The sequence below is a fragment of the Asparagus officinalis genome, chromosome 6 (genome assembly GCF_001876935.1).
Source record: "Asparagus officinalis chromosome 6, Aspof.V1, whole genome shotgun sequence".
NCBI classification, from domain to species: domain Eukaryota; kingdom Viridiplantae; phylum Streptophyta; class Magnoliopsida; order Asparagales; family Asparagaceae; genus Asparagus; species Asparagus officinalis.
In genome coordinates, this window is record NC_033799.1 from 45,659,965 (window position 1) to 45,678,772 (window position 18,808).

The window sequence follows — 18,808 nt, forward strand, 5'->3', positions numbered from 1 at the left end:
GGCAAAGACATCAACCTGCCGCTCTGATGGCAAGTCCAAAAAGCAGACAAGAACATTTAGTTGGCAACGTAGAAAGCTCAGGAAGGTAATATCCCAGCGAAACTTTAGAAGTCATTAGACCTTAGTGATAGTTTCGGAACAAGGTCTAACACAGCTTGTTGTCTGTCTTATTTATCTGCTTGATGGGTCATCTACGGTCTGGCAAAGACATCAACCTGCCGCTCTGATGGCAAGTCCAAAAAGCAGACAAGAACATTTAGTTGGCAACGTAGAAAGCTCAGGAAGGTAATATCCCAGCGAAACTTTAGAAGTCATTAGACCTTAGTGATAGTTTCGGAACAAGGTCTAACACAGCTTGTTGTCTGTCTTATTTATCTGCTTGATGGGTCATCTATACTGATGTAAAAACGAAAACATGTGATTGAATAGATGAAAATCTCACTGATACCTGAATTCACCCTTTCGCGATGTCAAAGAAAAGATTGAAGATGTTGACTTTCTGATGCTAAAGGGATTTCTCTAGAACAATAATTCTTCCAAGCCTAACAACATCATACATCTAAAATTGTTTTAGGCAGAGAACCTGCAAAGAGTCACATGAATTGATTGAATAGTCAACATCTTATGAAGGTTACTTGAGTTCATTTTCTTTACTTATTGGTAACACTTTGTTGTGATAATATATTAATATTTACAACTGCATTGGTGTGTTTCTTGTGATCGGAGTATTATCTATATTTTCTGTCATTTTATGAAAGGATCTTATTAATATGGTCCCCTAAATCTTTCATATTTCATAAGTAGTCCTCCAAATTTTGATACTTTGGAATTAATCCCCCAATCTTTACGTATTTTGAAACTAGTTCCCTAAATATTTTGAATGTTTTGAAATTAGTCCTTCCAGTTAGCAGTTGGTTTTTTTCTTAATAGATTATTTTGGGGAGTTGAGTGGGGGGGGGGAGGGGTTGCTAATTCAAAAGTGTGAAAAGATTCCTGTGGGCTAGTTTTGAAAAATGAAGAATTGGTGGATTAATTTCGAAAACTTTAAATATTCGGGAAACTGATTCAAAATATCAAGATTTGGGAAACTACTTCCAAACTATGCAATATTTGGAGGACTAATATTGGAAAACCCTTTATGAAAAAAATATGCAATTTAGATGCTGACACTGCATTATGTGTATGTTAGGCTTCTTAGTAAAAGTTCATTTAAATTGTTTGGTTTTGCTTGATAAACATTATTTTAACTTATGACACATCAACCTAATTTTTTGGGTCAATAGTTACCTGACCTGATAACAGAGCACCAACTTTCAGATTGTCTAGGGTTAAACCTCATCAGTGTCTGTTTAAAGTGCGTACCACATTATTTATCCTGCCTTCCCAAGGTCTTCCCATGTTAATCAAAGGCTCACAGGAATGTCCAGTTTGCTTGAGTTATTTTTAGCCTATAAACCCTTAGCTTTAATCTTTTGGAATACATGGTTTCCTGAGAGGAGCTGTAAACTTTTGGGACATTTGCATTAGACTCTGTCACTCTAATGGGAAGCACATCACCTATGTCTCTATATGCAACATCTACTGGCTTATAGGATGCGTTTTCTATAAGCGCATAAACTTTGGGATACATGACAACTAGCTTGGCTAAGGAGAACACTTCTATGGATCAGTCATATTTTTCCAGATCAATTTCAGATGCACCCCCACCCCACCATGAAAAAAAAAAAAAAAAAAAAACCACCATCACCCAACAAAAAAAGGAGTGTAAATTGTCACCTGATCCCACTTATGTTTGCTATATTTTTCGAAATAATCCCCTAGTGGCTTAATGGAGATTTTTTGAAACTTTATCAAGTTCATGGGGTTCTGATAAAAATGCTATGGTTGTGATGTGATCTAATAGAAATCATCTTATGTTTCTTTACCTTTCATGATTACTTGCAGATGTCTTCCCGAAGATGCTATTTCTGTCAATTGGAAACTCCAGATGAAAATGCAGCAGCATATGAAATCAATAGAAGAAGGATATTTTATAGTACTACACCATCTAATTTTACTTTTCCTGCAGGGCGTATCCTTCTTTGTTACTGTTATTTATTATTATTTTCCTGATTGCTCAAGCTAAATAAGGGAAAACTGCCTCAGCCTCCTTCCTGACTTGCGCATGAAGAACCATATGGAACTTAATCGTAGTGCATTTCCTTCAATGACTTTTCACTTAAACCCATTTCTATCTAAAGCTTACTTAAACTCATTACTTAAACTCATTTCTATCTAAAACTTGCATTAGTTGAAAAGAAATAATTTTAGCATAAGGTTGCATTATTACGAAAGCATGAAACTAGTATTCTGAATTTTGTCGTCGTATAATTTATGATGGTTTGTTAGAGTGAGAGCAGAAGTCAAATCCAAATCTGTAACATGACAACAGTAGTCTGTAGCATCATAACTGGTTCTCTCTGTTTGAGAATGACGAAGTACCTATTTATAACATTTATCATCTGGAAGCTAGTTTCATTTATCCTTCTCTGTACGTGAAGTTCTTGATAAATACAGGCTCTGACCTATTTCCAAAAAATAAAACATGAAAAATAAAAAATAAAAAATAAAAAAATAAAAATAAAAAATAAAGGAAGAAACATAGAACAAGAAGTCCTTGATGATATGCATGAAAAGAATTTATAACTGAAATAAAGGAAGAAACAAAGAAAAAGAAGTCCTTGATGATATGCATGAAAAGAATTTATAACTGAAATGTATCATTTGAAACATAACGTGTTACATATTGACTTCTTTTATGGTTTGCTGGAGAAATTCGATATATAATTATATTCTTTTCAGTGAAAGGCATCCTTTAGAAGTTGGACCAAGGTTTTAAATATCGGTTATCGGGGATTTATTGGACGGCCAAAATCCTTATCGGATAGCGGAAATCGGGGATATATCGGGGATAAGTAGTATTTATCGGAGTGATATACTGGATGATGTGTATATATAATATAACAATTAAAAAATATAATCTAATCATGCTTAATGAAATATAAACATACCAAAATGTAAATCATCATGTTTAGAATCACTAACAAATTGTAGAAAGCGAAACTTGCATCATAACATTGAAAAAAGTATAATGTTAGTCAAAATGGGCCGATAATCCCAATAATCCCGATAAAAAAGTCTTACTTATCGGCCGATAAGTGCTGATAACGCCGATAAATCGCCGATAAAATAATCCCGATAAAAAAGTCTTACTTATCGGCCGATAAGTGCTGATAACGCCGATAAATCGCCGATAAACCTACAAAAACGATAACCGATTAAAAATCCAATTTATCCTAGCGGAGAGCTCCCAAATCCGATAACTCGGCCAATAATACCGATTATCGGCCGATATTTAAAACAGTGAGTTGGACACGTAATGCTAATTGTGTAATGGGATCATTACATTCAGCCGGAAAATTGAAGCATGTTCTTTTGAGAATTTTAGATGATTGCTACGATTTGCGGAAGGTGTTATATAACCTTGTATCTATTTACGCCTGCTTCAATTTCAGGTATTCCCTATTTGATATACCTTTCATGATCTTAAGATATATTGAACAGAGTAAAGCCTAACGAGGTTGGTGCAGCTCTTCTAATGAAGCACATATTTGGGCTATCTAATGAAGTCTTTCATTCATGCACTAAACAGAGAGGCCCTTGCACGAGAGACTCTAACTGCTTGTACGCGGCAACATTAAGTAAAACTTTTCAATTGCATTAAATATGAAACTGCACAGAAATGAGTCATTTCTGTTCATTTATGGTCTATTATAAGAAAACTACCTTCATGCTTATGTTTTTTCAGTAAGAGTATTTTCCAAGCTTACATTTTAATAGTGGTCATCATACATTTACATTTATATACAGATAACCTAAAGGTTTAAATGATTGTTGGCATACGTATCAGCAAGAAGTTATCACATGATTTCCCATTGTAGTTTCCTTATCATTTTATCATCTAAGAATTGTAAGAGAACAATATACAGTAATATATTTTCTGACCTAGTAAAGTAGAGTTAGTGTTTCCATTCTATTTATCTGTAATTGTTAATCTATTTTTGTTGCTTTTGTTGAATATGTACAGAAGTGCACTTATGTGTGTGTTCGTGTGGTTCTTTCATGATGCATGACTTTAAATACATGATATATCAACATCTATTTGACAGCCTGACATGCACCATTAACCACAGGAATTGATTCAAGGGAGGGTTTATCCTGTTAGTGTGCATTTGACAAGAAAGATAATGAACATGAGTCCATTCTTTCTTTGACTTGTTTTACTTCGTTATCTTTTATTGAAGTCTAGAAGACTCAAGTTGTGCTTGGGAGTGTGTAACCTCATATTTATTACCCTGAAGTCTGTTCTTGTTAATTGGCAGAAATTTCTCTATCTATGTTCACCTTCAGAAATGTTCATCTATATGTTTTTGTCTGTGTACTGTTTGTATCTATACGTGTTAATCTGCCTATGTATAATGTTATTTCTTCCCATCTTTTGATTACTAGTTTTTGTTCACCAGGTACCGCCGTCTTCTTGTATTGCTCAAGTCCCTTATAAGAAATGCTCGTTATAGTAACCACAAGAAACTATTGCTGAGACATTGCCTATTCCAATCTCTTGAACAGGGAAATGATAATGATAATTATGAGGTTGGTAAAGGAAGAACATTCACTTTTTTGCCTTATAATGAACTTCGCTTAAATATGATAAATGAAGCGTTTGGTGATTTTTGTTGCCTTTCTGAATATCTGATGAACGTGCTTTTAGTATAAAGGAAACCCATTTAAAACCAAACCATGCCTTCTGCCGCTCTTTAGATGAACGCTCTCTACTCCGGTCTTGCTTACATGCATTATTTTGGAAATATTGCTTACATTTTTGTGCTTAAGGTCAATATTTTATTTTTTTGCTTCTTATTCATACTATGAGAACAGTCAAAACCGGGGAATTACAAATGTAGTTTGCAATATGCATTAATTTAGTGAAACACTAAACATGCTTCATTTCTTAGGTAATTTATCTTTGTAAACTGTAAATATCAGACATGTATGTGCTCGTCTGCAGTAGGATTTATTTGTACTTATGGTATAGTCGTCTTGTTCATATAATCATCATGCTAGCTGTTTCCAATCACTTGTATTTGTCTATGGACACAAAAATGGCAAAGTATTTAAAAGGATGATTGGCAAAAAAACTAAAACTGGTAGTAAATCCATTATCCATTTTGACTAGTATGCAGTTCGTAGCTGGCTGGTCTACCATGGTGATCAGGCGTTAACTTTGTATCAACATGGTGAAATAAAATATCCAGATTACAGGTGATGAAAACCATGATAGGGCAGGTGATGAAATCTACTATTAACAGATAAAACCAAGATAGTGCATGTATATGACATGATGAATGAGTAAATTAATAGATTCCTAACACGTGATATACGCTTACGTGCAGAGGCATATACATGCAAACACAAGGACATGCAGCTACAATCATGTATTCAAATTCAAGTAAGACAATGTCAGAAGTGACTGATAGAAACAAAAGATTCTTCTCTTTAACAATTTTCTGTTTAATCTTGGATATTTGGATATAATCCAACTCAACCTTTTGTTCTACATTCTAGGAACAACTTTAAGGATTCTATCTTTTCTTTCGTTTGTTTTCCCACAAACATGATCAAATGTATGGGTAGGAATAAGGATATTCCTTTCAGTTCTTAATTCAAAAAAGAATTTAAGGTGGATCACTTCCATTCAGAGTATTTTCATATTCTTATTGTTGTTATTTACTAGGGCAAATTTTATGTTCCATAAGCAAGAAATGGGAATTGTTACATGGTGTATTTTGAATTGAAATAGCAAAAAGGTTTTTTTAGTCCTATCCTATGCCCCAAGGGATCACCTCATTTGGTAACTTCAACAAAATATCATCTTGTTTTGAGAAAAACAACAAATTATCATTGTATCCACTTTTCAACCAACCAAAAATATTTTCTTTCCTGATGGGCATTGGTGGTGATGGTCCAATTCTAGTCCTACCAGTTCCTTCGAATATGATCCTAATGGCAGGGCTTCATTGCATATGCCTAGACCAGCTAATGAGGACAAGAAATAATAATAGTTGATTAGTTGATATATTTTTGAAATTTAAAATTTAAAATTTGAAATTTGAAATTTAAAATTTGAAATTTGAATTTTGAAATTTAGTTTAATTTTAGTTGAGTGATTTGAGGGATTGTTGTTTGTTTCTATTTTTATTGCACGTTGTGTGCACGTTTTTTTTATAAATTAGGTTGTATAAGACTATTGAAAATAGATGAATTATTGAATGAAAATTAAGTTCTTCTCAGATGAGAATTTCTTTGTATTTGGTGTGTGAAACTCAAATGCCAGTTCTAGGTGTGTGAAACCCTAGTTAATTATCCCCAAATCCATCCATCCCTCCATTCCCCTCACAGATCCATCTCCACCACTCATTACAAAAAAAAACCTAGATCTAATTCCCCCCCTCGTCAGCCCCCATTAACCCTCGTGAGTTTCTCTTCCTTCAACAACCGCAGCCTCTCCCCCGCTCTCTTCTCCTTCGAGCAACGCCGTCGACGCCCTGCTCTCCTCCACTTCCGAACAGTTTCATCGCCTGCGTCGTCCCGCCGCCTCGTCGATATCAGATCCCCTTTCGTTGACGACTATCACCGTCCTTCGTCGTCCACAAATGTCGCTCGCACCTCTCATCGTTGTCGGATCTCGCGCTCTTTCGTTGTTCTTCGTCGTTGAACAAACCCACCGCTCGTTTCACCTTTCTCCGCCCAATTTCATATCGAAGAACTCATAGACAAAGGAGACTTTGGATCGGGTTTGTCTTCGGATCCGGTTATTTGATCAGACTCGATTCCAACTCAGTTGGATCTGATGGTATCAAATTCTCTCTATATTTTTCTGTTAATCTTAATTTATTAGTTAATTGCATGAATAATACATCTCTAAACTCTTATCTTATATTCACTGCTTGATTAAATTGGTGAGTCGAGAGTAACTGAACATGTGACTGTTAATCTTGATATTAATTGCAGAACTTGCACAACGATAACTAATACTACAATTAAATTGATCGAGATTGGAATTGTTTATGACTATTGAGACAAATCTTGTTAAAATCCATCTGTCATATTAATTGTTTTTAAATTAATTTCCTACTGAATATTATGAATTTTGGCGAAACGGTGCGCGTTGTTTAAATTAGATCGCTGATTCCGATAGACCCCCTCCCCCGTTTCGCATCACCAGCTCACTGACCGTTGAACATTAGCAGAATAAGAATCATCAATCTTGAATCATTGCAGCGAATGAAACCAAAGAGCCCTAGTGGATGTAATTTTAAAGGATGTTCTAGAAGAGATTGAATAGAGTTTGCTTGCAGCTCCTGACCAATGGGGGAGGGAGATAGTTTTCAATCAATTAAGGGAAAAGTCAATGAGCTTGATAAGATTCACTGTATATTATTTGATTTTCTACTATCTTTTTAAAATAGGGTATTAAGGGCTAGTTTGGTATTGCTTTGGCTGCTTCTGCTTCTTTTTAGAAGCAGTCAGTGTTGGTGTTTGGTTACACTTTGTGTGTGTTTATTGAAGTTACTTTTGCTTTTAAGTGGGTGCTTTTATAAGCAATATGAGGACGCTTCTAGAAGCGACTTCTGATTTTTGTAATTTTTATACCATGTATATCCTTTAGCTTTTAATAATATTTACTTATGTCCTAAAAATTTTACGCTGCCAATAAACAAGTAGCCAAAGTTATGTCTATTTTGATCATTTTTACTTATAATTATCTTTAAGAATGAGTTTTTTATTAACACTTAAAATTGCTTTTAGAGGCAACTTATGATATGTGATTACCAAACATCTATTTCAGTAGCTTATGTAAGCTCATTCTATGAACTATTTATATAAGCAACCTATCACAAACTCTAACAATACCAAACTAACCCTAAAACCGTGTTGCAAAATAGGCTGGTTTTGGTCATACTCTAAGATATCTGCCAATTGTAGCCCAATACTTTCTGAAGCTAGCGGATGCAAGTGAAAGAACAGCTTTAAGTCCTTTGGTTTGGCGAAATGAACAAATAGAAACCCACCACCCTTAATCCCCCTGTGAAAAATAAAGTGAAGACCTGGTTCATAATTCTCTTCTGTGTACGTGCACATCATCAAAGTCAGTCACTTCTTTCTTTTCCTTTGAGTCTTGTTCTTATCTGTTCCCAGTTCTAAGCTAAAATTCATCCACACCCAAAGTTAACAATGTTAACATTCCACTATTTAAAACCAACTCAATTTATCTAACACAAAGCTAGATTGGGTTGTTTATCCAAATAAAACAGAGTCAACTCGGTTGTGCTCTAAGTTGCATGGAAACTGGTACGGATACCGATACGGGTGCAGGTACGTGTACGGGGAACGACAAATTTGTGAAATGTAGGATACGAGGACATGACCTACACATACATGTCAAAAGTACTAATTTACATGAGATCATTATTATTTTTCAATTCATATGCTATTTGAAATTAATTTCATATCCTATTTTTAAGTTTCTTTTATCTTTTATCATGTTGTTAATATAAATTGGAAACTATTTATTTTTTAATTAGACTCTCAAACTACCCTTTTGAATCATAGTTCTTAACTTGAATATAGTCTGAAACAACCGGACCCATGTCTAACGAGTTTTAGAAAATAATATATAGGTCCAAGAAGTGTATAACAAGTATTTCAAATTAAAACATATATCGTATAATTGAATACATGTTTAGGTAAATGTATGCATACATCCACGGAGTGTCCATGAAGTTTGGGTACGGATAGGTGCCTGTACGTGTTGGGTACAGGTATTGCTTCATGATTGAAGTACCCGGGTAACATAGGTTGTGCTCAAACCTAATAAAATTCGGCCTATCTAATTTGACCTGACTGTTAAATTCTCTTCAATTAGATTAACTAGCCAATGATAATGAGATTTTTTTTCTTGGAAAACTAACGAGTTGAATCTGTTAAATTCAATACTCTAAATGGCTTGCTAAACAGGTCCAAGTCACAGATCCAAATGAAACCTAAATTGTTAATGCAACAAATAATTCATGATTAGACATCCTTCAACAATTTACTAACAGCACATCATTGAAATAAGACAATGTAGAAAATATTAAACCTAACAAGGTGGTTTCATACAGATACCATGAATGATGTAAGTTATCTGCAGAGGAAAATAAGACCAAATAAATAAGAAAACAACACATACACACAAGATGTCAATACAAGTTAAATGTTAATTAAATCACAGAGCACATCTAAGAAATTACAACAAATAATAATAATTAAAAAGATTTTTCAGTAAATATTGATACTAAGTAAAAAGACTAAAGTTGCCACCTCATAAATTAGCTACATAATAACAATTACCATAAAAATCATTGCCAAAACAACTAAGACAGGTAAAAAACTTAATGTTTCAACTAAAAGTTCTTAGATTATGATATATTTTTGTAAGATTTTTGTTGTTATTCCAAAAAAATAAAAGAAATTACTAAATATATCAGCTTTTTGGTTCTCTCAATAATAACTTGCATTTGAAGTGATTAAGTAAAAAATAATAATTGACAAAAGAAAAGATAACTGCAACACGGAGCTTGAACTTTAGCAGCTCTTGAAAAGTAACTTTATTGAGTTAAAACATTCAGATTTCACACATTTTTGACACGTTCATTTTCCATCCACTACGAAAGGTTTCATTGCGTGAAGTTTCACCAATTAACAAAATAAGTCAAATATTGGTCCTAAAGTAGGCGTTTCTTTTATATAATTTTAATTACTGTTGAATTTTCCTAGCTTTTACAACCAGATCAGGAAAATCCCAATCTGAAGCTACTGATGCTGGTACCTAAAAGCGACCGATGGCAATATTAGCTCCAATATTTTTGAATGATTCAATATATTTTGTTTTATATATTTTTTTGCATTTTTCTTGGTTTATATATAGAATAGTTTTTGGGACGCAATCTGGTTTGGTTTAGTTTTGGGGACCAAAACTATGAAAATTATAGCTTTTTTTATTAGTATGTTAGCAAAATCCATCTGGATTTGCAGTCTACTATCCAAAAAAACCCTTGATAAAATAATGTATCAAGTTATTTTGTACATGTACATATTTCATTGGAAATCTCAGATGTGTTGAGCATTCTTTAGCAGCTATTACTTAAACTTCAATTTTTCAATGGGAAATTATTTTTAAAAACCTTCAATGTCGGATCCTTTGTTCTTTAAACTTTTAGGAGTTACAGTTTTATCTGATTTTTGTTTTTCAAGTGTTTCAACTTCTCATTAAGTCTCTACTGTTATTTATAAAACAGAAGTATTGAGTCATGTTCAGGACTTAAAATTATATTTGCATCCCCCTTGGTTAGCCAGAAAAATATCGAGTTAGTCTTATGGATGTAGGAAACGGAAAGTGAAAAGTGAAGTTTTCAATGAGTATTTGCTATTTGGAGGTTCCACAGAACTATTTTTTTTTTCCCTTTCTGTTCTTTAAGAACTTAAAACTGATGCTTCACAGTTGACTACCTTATTACTGCCACTGCCAGGGACAGCTAGCTAACATAGGGGAAGAAAAAAAAAAAATTTCCTCAGTTCATAAAATTATCAGCGTGCATGCAGTTTACAACACAGTTATAATGATTTCATTACTTTATGGCTTCATTTGATGGAGCAGAAATTATACCGTTTTCCTTGTGCTGCTAGCTGCTAGCTGCTAGAATATGTTAAAAACTATGGTACCATGTTACCTGTAGTTTTGATAGCTTATCGCTTTCCATATGCAGATAGAAGGAGAAAGTTCTTCACCAGTAAGATGTGAGAAAAAGCTCAGGCACTCACAGAAGTCATCAAGAAATAAATTTCCTGGAAGTCAACTATTTTCAGATATAAACTGTGAACACGTGAAACTTTCTGAGAAACATAGCTCAATTTCTGATTCAAAGATTGACCTATCTGAATGTTATGCTAGCCACCATCAAGTTGTTTCATTTGTATGGGCCGTCTGTAGAAGTATTATACCAGCAGACCTGCTTGGAGATTCCTCTATATGGAGAGCATTGAGGTCAAGTATCTCAAACTTTGTGGGGTTGCAAAGATTTGATAAGTTTACAATAAGAAAATGCTTAGACATGATCCAAACTTCAAAACATCCATTTGTATTGCAATTTGGGACCTCAGATTGCCTTTGTTACAAGTTTTGGGCTGGCAACTGCAGCTGTACAAGTAGTGGCAATAGTAAGGCAAGTAAAGTCAACATCAGTTTACATAGCCAGTTTTTTCGACGTTGGATTTGTTGGCTCTTCTCTTCTGTAATTGTACCAATTATCAGTGCACATTTTTATGTCACAGAAAGGCAATTTAAGAGACTGCAAATATTTTATTATCCAAAACCTGTGTGGAGGAAGTATGCAGATAATGTAATCATTTCGCTAGAGAAACAAAATTACAAACAATTGGCTCCCATGTCTTGCACATCTATAGTGTGCCAGAGAAAATTTGGTTATTCAAAGGTAAGACTTTTGCCCAAGAAAAATAAAGTGCGGATATTGGCAAATACAAAAGCACCATGTAAGATACAAATTGAGCACAGAAGTTTTTTTGTCAAGTCTGTACATTCTTCTCTGAAGGAGATGCTTGCAATTTTGAGAAGGATAAAGCATGAAAATCCTCAAGCATTAGGCTCTTCTGTATTTTCATATGATGATGTTCACCAAAAGTTGTATCGATTTCTTCAAAAGATAAAATGTGGTCAACTGATGATTCCAAAAATGTATATTGTCGTTGGTGATGTGGCAAATGCATTTGATACAATTAATCAGGACAAGCTAATCAATGTGATGAAAGAACTTATCCTAAAAGACAAGTATAATTTGAGAAGCTATAGAAAAGTTATATCATCAGCACAAAAGCAATCAAGGACTTCGCAAGATTATGTTGCTTATCATCAAGATAGCTGCGTTGATGATGTCATAAAATTTGAAGCTGCCACTCGCTTGCAGTCTTACTGTGTTATTATTGATCAGGTATAATTTATTTCATTTTGTTTGCAAGTCTCTATGTATTTATAAATTTGCTAAGTAATGCATTTCTGATCTTTAATTAATATTAATACTAAACAACATTGTGTCTTGTTTCCTACTGATTTTCATTAACGTATGGTGTCACATCTATTACCATGTAAATGACTATAATCAACATTCTTTTATTTAGCTCCTTAGCAGAACTTAATTTGATAACCAGCTTAATTTAATTAGCTGATTCTTTAAATTTAAACTAGCTGATTCTTCTGTCTAAGAGAAACAACATGCATGCATAGATGCATGATTTCCTGCTTGGGCGTACTCACGTAGGGATTATTTTTTTGATAGGAAATGTTGCTTGAATATTATTAATCTTTTCATTTCCATTTTTCATTTTATGCTCAGTTTGAAGGATAGCATGAACAGAAATTGAAATGGTGTTTCCATGTGATATTATTTTATTTGTTTTACTTTTTCGAGAGATTTTTCTTTTACTTAATTTTTAACTTTAATGGTTTACATGTGATTATAATAAGTTCGACATTTTGTTTTTTGTTGTGCTAGCATTACAGGAACTAAGAAGTATTGTGCTTCTGCATTTCCCATATTCAGTTGTCTTTTCTTAAGATCTAACAGTACTGATATGTGATCTATATGTACAATTTAGGGGGAGCAGAAGTGTATGGAGAAGGAAGAGTTGCACCATCTTGTAACTGAACATTTGAAGTGTCAAATACTGAAAATAGGTGGCAAATTTTACTTGCAAAAGATGGGAATATGTCAAGGTGGGTCGATATCCCCTCTTCTGTGTTCACTTTATCTTGGTCACTTGGAGAGGAGCATAATTTTTCCTTACCTTGAAGAAGCTAGCAAGCAGCTCAAGGCAACCGGCATAAAAAAGGAACTGTTACTTAACGGTCGTATGCAAACAAGTAGTAGCTGTACTGAGTCATCTAACTATGCTTATAACAGTACCAAATCAAAACCAAATAATTTATCTTGCTCAGGGTCCTCTATTAGAATTGATGACATTTCTTCTGAAACAAAGTATCAGTCCCAGAAAAACAATGCACTGGAAATAGGCAATAGTAAGATCGGGCATGATAATTTATCATCTCCAAGTTATTTGTTACTAAGGTGGTCTGATGATTTTATTTTTATATCTACTTCAAAACAACAAGCTCTCAGTTTCTTTAGAAGGATGAGTAGGGGATTTATCGAATACAATTGTGAAATGAACAGCCGAAAATTTGGTGCAAACTTTGATGTGGGACAAAAGAGCCACGTGGAGCTACTACAGCACCGCTTATATATTGGAGCTGATGGTATTCAGTTTATTCCTTGGAGCGGTGTGCTTGTTAACTGCCAGACTTTGGAGATTCAAGCAGATTATACAAGGTAATCTCCATATTTACGCGCAGTCATCCGGTTGTTTTGTGTTTAAGTATATCAGACAGTTGTAGACTTTAATTTCTTGGAAATTATGCACAGATCAGGCAACCTACTCATTAATCCTTGTTGTCCATTCTTGAAATTTGCAGTTATCGGAAAATTATTAGTCTAATTATTGAACTGAAACAGGTATTTGGATATTCCTATGAGCTCAACCATCACAGTGACATCAAAAATCAGCGGCCTGTCTGGTTTGAAGGCTAAGTTGTGTGACTTCACAAGACCAAAGTGTCATGCACTATTATATGATGCTGGTGTAAATTCTTCTCGGATTGTTAGGTTAAATGCTTATCAGACATTTCTGCTTTGTGCAATGAAGTTCCACTGCTATTTTCGTAGAATCTCAGACAAGAGTGAATTGCATCCAAGTTGCATTCTTGAAGCAATTGATCACTCTTTCAGGTATTGGTTAACTGTTTTCTTCAATTATCTTCATGGCCATCATAATTCAATTATTTACTTTAGTTTATCCCTTGAAACTATACTGTCGATCACTGAGCATGTTTGTTGCTTATTTTTTGTATTATAAGGGACTATCTATCTTATTTCTAGATCCTTCAAGATTGATGATCATCTTCTATTCTGGATATGTTACTTACATACTATAAAAATTGTCTTAATATTAGTCTGCGAGTTAACTATCATTTACTTTTTAAGCAGTCATTTGTTCAATGGGATTTCTCTCTTTGTGCTTTAGTGTTTGGTACAAGTAGTATGCTATGTACCACTGTTTTAAAAAACATTCGCTTAGTCCGCTTAGGCGTACGCCTAGGACTAGGCGGTACCTAAGCCGCCTAACTAGCACCTACCACCTAGGCGGTATTTAGGCTGCCCACCTAGATTTTACGAGCGTTTAGGAGAGCCTTGTCTGCTTATGTGAATTGCACCCTATAGGTCTTGGTTGTGATTTTATGTGTTGTGGTCTACACGTCCTCCAAACTCCATTAACCTCTAAATATGAACACTTCCACTACCTCCTCTGATCTTTAGCAAAACATCATCGACCACCACTTAAATGAAGAAAGAAATCCGCCTAGACACTAATCCGGCATCTAAGCTTTCTATAACATTGACATTTACTATCAATTATTGTAATTAAAAATAAAAAAAGAAAACATCTTAGCCTCTAGCCTTGTTAATTATTGTTTTGGCTATTTAGTATCTAAGTATGCATGATTTATTGTGGAACTAAGATTGCTATCTTTTTTTAAAAATTTATATGAATTTAATACATATTTTTATCAATTATTATAATTAAATAATTTAAAAATAGTCAAACGCCTAGGCGTTGCCTAGGCGTACGTCTAGGGGTCTAGGCGCTAGGTGTTCGCTCAAACGCCTAGTCTGTCTAGCGTCTTTTGTAACATTGCCGAGCTCCCCCGATCTCTGTAACTACTAACAAGGTAAAGAGTACTTTTTAAATATCTATTTAAATTAGTTAACAACAATAACTTAAACTTAAGAAGTGTAAGTTAACAGTAAACTTAAGTTTAAGTTTAAATTTAAGTTTAAGTTTAAATTTAAGTTTAAATTTAAGCTTAAGTTTAAGTTAAACTCAGTGTTGTAAAAAGCGGGAAAAAGCGCCGCTATAGCGCCGCGGATCGCGGTCGCGGGGCTTGTCCGCGCCGCTTAATGTGATTGCGGCCTTGTTTAGGCCAGAAAAAAAATCCGAATTTAGCTCGAAAATCGCCGAATAGTGCTGTCTTGAGCGCTGAAAAAGTGTTTAAGGAGCTAAATCCCGTTTACAGTAAAACCTTAATCATCTCACCTGAACCGACCCGAACCGACCGTAACAAATACTAAAACGCCTCTCACTTGTTTCCAAATCATAGATAGCCCTAGCCTGGCTCTTCTCACAACTGTCCGGACTTTGCATCTGGCGAGACTACACCGGCGATGGAGTTACACAATCGCCGTCACAGCACCTTCCTGCTCCGGTAACCTCCCGGCACCAGCAACACATTCTATCAAGCCATCTTTCCCTCTCTGCGGTCGAGACCTTCTCTCTTTCACGGTCCTCTAGCGACGATGTCCAGCACCGTTAACGCCGCCTCCGGTCAACGCCGCATCCGCACCAGCAACACCTCTGGAGTTCGGTGAAGCCCATCTCTCTCTCTCTCTCTCTCTCTCTCTCTCTCTCTCTCTCTCCGGTAACACATCCTAGCATCTCTCTCTCACGATTCTCCGACAACACTTCCCTCCAGCAGCATCTCCGATTCTCCATCCCTGCTGGGCAGCCGCATCGTTTGCAACAGAGAGAAAAGGTAATATTTCTTGATGTGAGAATTTCCTGTATGTTTCCTGCTGGTTATAATTAGTTTGATGATGTTATATTTATTGTTTTTGATGAACAAGAAGCAGAATTAGTTTGATTTCTGATGATGTTATCAATTGTTTATTGTATTATCAAAAGTCATGTATCACAATAAATAAGCATTTTTTATTGTTGAGCATCATCAGAAAAATTAAAGCTTCTTCAATTAGTTGTAAATTTCTTGTAAATTTCTAAAATAAAAATGCTCAACAATAAAAAAGCTTATCAATTGTTATACCTTTACTAATAATACAAGAAACTTACAACTAATTACTAATTATGTGATACATGACTTTTGAATGTTATTTTTGATGAGATTCATCATCAGAAAAATTAAAGTAGCAATCAAAATAGTTGTCATAAAGAAAGCATGAGCTGAATTATACTTTATCTAACGAAGTTGTCGGCTTTCACTAAACTATTGTAGTACTTTGTTAATTTTATGTAATTATTACACATCTATTTCATGTTTAGGCATCAAGTATGCATTTGTAGAATTCTTAGATTTTTTATATGATTTATCTTATTATTTAGAATATTTAAATATATTTATATTTGACCGCTATTTGACTGTGCGTTATTTGCCGCTATTTCGCCGCAATAGTCCGCAATAGCCTTAGCGGTACCTCGCCGCGACGCGACGCGATCCGCTATCAACAACCTTGGTTAAACTTAAGTTTAACTTAAGTTTAAGTAAACAGTAAACTTAAGTTTAAGTTTATTGTTAACTTAAACTTAACAGTAACTTATAAGTTAACAGTAATTTCTTAAACTTAACAGTAACTTATAAGTTAACAGTAATTTGAGTTGAGAATGAGTTTTTCACTGTTGAGATGAACTTATAAACAGTAATTTGAGTTGAGAATGAGTTTTTCACTGTTGAGATGAACTTATAATTTGAGTTGAGAAGTATAAGCATACAAAGGCTATTGTAATTGGTAAACCAAACAATTTAGTTAATAGTGTTGGTATTTTAGTATTTATGTATTTTTGATTGAGCATATATATATTTATCTTTAAGTATCACAATTAAAAAAATAAAAAATAAAAAAAAGGCCCAGAAATCGCTTAGGCGTCCGCCTAGACGACTAAGCGCTGGGCGTCAAGTCCGACGCCTAGAAGCGCCCAGCATTTAATGTAACATTGCTATGTACCAAATATTACAGCGGGCAGGTTTCAGAGATACAGAAGATATCTATATAAGAGTGAAGAATAACAACACTGAATAAACACAGTAAAAACAAAGAGAATAACACACAAGAATTTAACATGGTTCGGTCAGTATGACCTACGTGCACAGACGAGAACAGCAAAGAACTTCACTAATCACAAAAGAGAATATTACAAAGAGAGATCACTCTCTAACCTCACTAGAGAATCACACAAAGAAAGAAATTACATCTTTCTATCTCTCTCTTCTTTAAAACTCTCACTATCTCGATGCTCTTAAACCCTTCACTACACCCCTCTATTTATAGCCTTCAAGGGTTGGTGGAATAGTAAAAGGGGTAGGTAAGTTAAATTTGTAGCAAATTTAATTTTTCCTTCTTCATTTTTAAAGTCATACTTTCACAAATCTTCACATTAACTTTGAATATGAAGATCTTCTCTTTATTCTTGCTATCTCACCAGAAGCCCCTTGTAGGCTTAACCTCCGTTTTGTTAAACTTCAAGTAATTCAAGACAATACTCGAACTTGCGTGAAGATACAGACTTCGTCATATACAAGTTTTTCAACTTGAGCCATCAGCCGGCGGCGATATCTTTATTGGCAACCTCCTGCAGGACCTCATCGGCCAAATAAAGTTGTATGACACTATGCGTCTTTATCTCTATCTCTTCTTTCTCACCATCGAGCATAAATTTCGGCAACTTGTCCTTTCCGGACAAGACTTTGAATTCCTTGTTGTACTAGGAGAGCTTCTATTTTTACTCTGCACAAATTGAAGCTGTTTCTCCCATCAAATTTCTCCATTTTGTATTTTACAGAAGACATTTTGAAGCCCTACTAGAACAGTAACCTAAACTAGGATTATCCATGTACCGACTCACAACATTGGCTGCATGTGAAATATCTAAATGAGTAAAGACCATCTTATACGTAATGCTTTCAACTGCACTTGTATAAGAAACACAAAACATGTACTGCTCCTCTTTAGTCTGAGATGACAAATCTTCTGAAAGACGAAAATGAGCAGCAAACGGAGTCTTCACAGGCTTGGCATCAAGCATGTTAAATCTCTCTAACACCTTCTTGATGTATTTCTCCTTAGATAGGAATAAATTTCCTTCTCGTCTGTTCCTGTGGATCTTCATCCCTAAAATCTTATTTGCTTCTCCCAAGTCCTTTATCTCAAACTCATGTTTGCGTTGAGGTTTTAATTCGTTGATTTCTTACATATTGTTAGCTGCAATCAACATGTCATCAACATACAAAATAAATACACAAAAGAACCATCGTTGAGCTTTTTATGATAAACACAACTATCATATTTACATTTAGAGTAATCATGCTCAAACATGAAAGTATCAAATCTCAAATACCACTATCTCAAAGACTGTTTTAACCCATAAAAAGATTTTTTTAACTTGCACACATAATCTTCTTTAACTTCAAAGTCAATGTGGAGATTTATAAAAAAATATGACTTGAATGTGGCTGCCTAACTTTGTGAAAAATTTTCAAGCTTTGCAACTCAAGCTCCTATTCCACCAAACATTTGTTAACTTATTATTATTATTTTAAGGTTATAAAAGTGGGGGTGTGGGAGAGAGTTCAGGGCAGCAGACAGAGAAAGAAATATTAGAGAGAAAGAGGGAGAGAGTTGTCAACAGATGAGACTTGCGCAGGTCCTCACACGTCGGTGTGCATCAACTCTAATTTTTACAGTTTTGAAGC

At 34.6% G+C, this 18,808-nt stretch overlaps 1 protein-coding gene across 14 annotated transcripts in view; it reads left to right on the forward strand.

Annotated features, from left to right (window-relative positions):
• LOC109844420 (telomerase reverse transcriptase) overlaps nucleotides 1-18,808 on the forward strand; it is a 58,888-nt gene that overhangs the window by 32,606 nt on the left and 7,474 nt on the right. For 13 of the 14 annotated variants that reach the window (XR_002248028.1, XR_002248029.1, XR_002248026.1 and 10 more), the window contains 7 exons: nucleotides 1-85; nucleotides 1,945-2,071; nucleotides 3,591-3,723; nucleotides 4,563-4,692; nucleotides 10,908-12,146; nucleotides 12,811-13,541; nucleotides 13,725-13,997. The exon at nucleotides 1-85 is cut by the window's left edge and continues 115 nt beyond it. Coding sequence is in view for 10 of the 14 variants with exons in the window: in XM_020413430.1 (XP_020269019.1) it covers nucleotides 1-85; nucleotides 1,945-2,071; nucleotides 3,591-3,723; nucleotides 4,563-4,692; nucleotides 10,908-12,146; nucleotides 12,811-13,541; nucleotides 13,725-13,997 (2,718 nt within the window). In the remaining 4 variants the exon portion in view is untranslated. Of the gene's footprint in view, nucleotides 86-1,944; nucleotides 2,072-3,590; nucleotides 3,724-4,562; nucleotides 4,693-10,907; nucleotides 12,147-12,810; nucleotides 13,542-13,724; nucleotides 13,998-18,808 lie in introns of those variants that run through there. The other variant, XM_020413439.1, reaches the window with a different exon arrangement.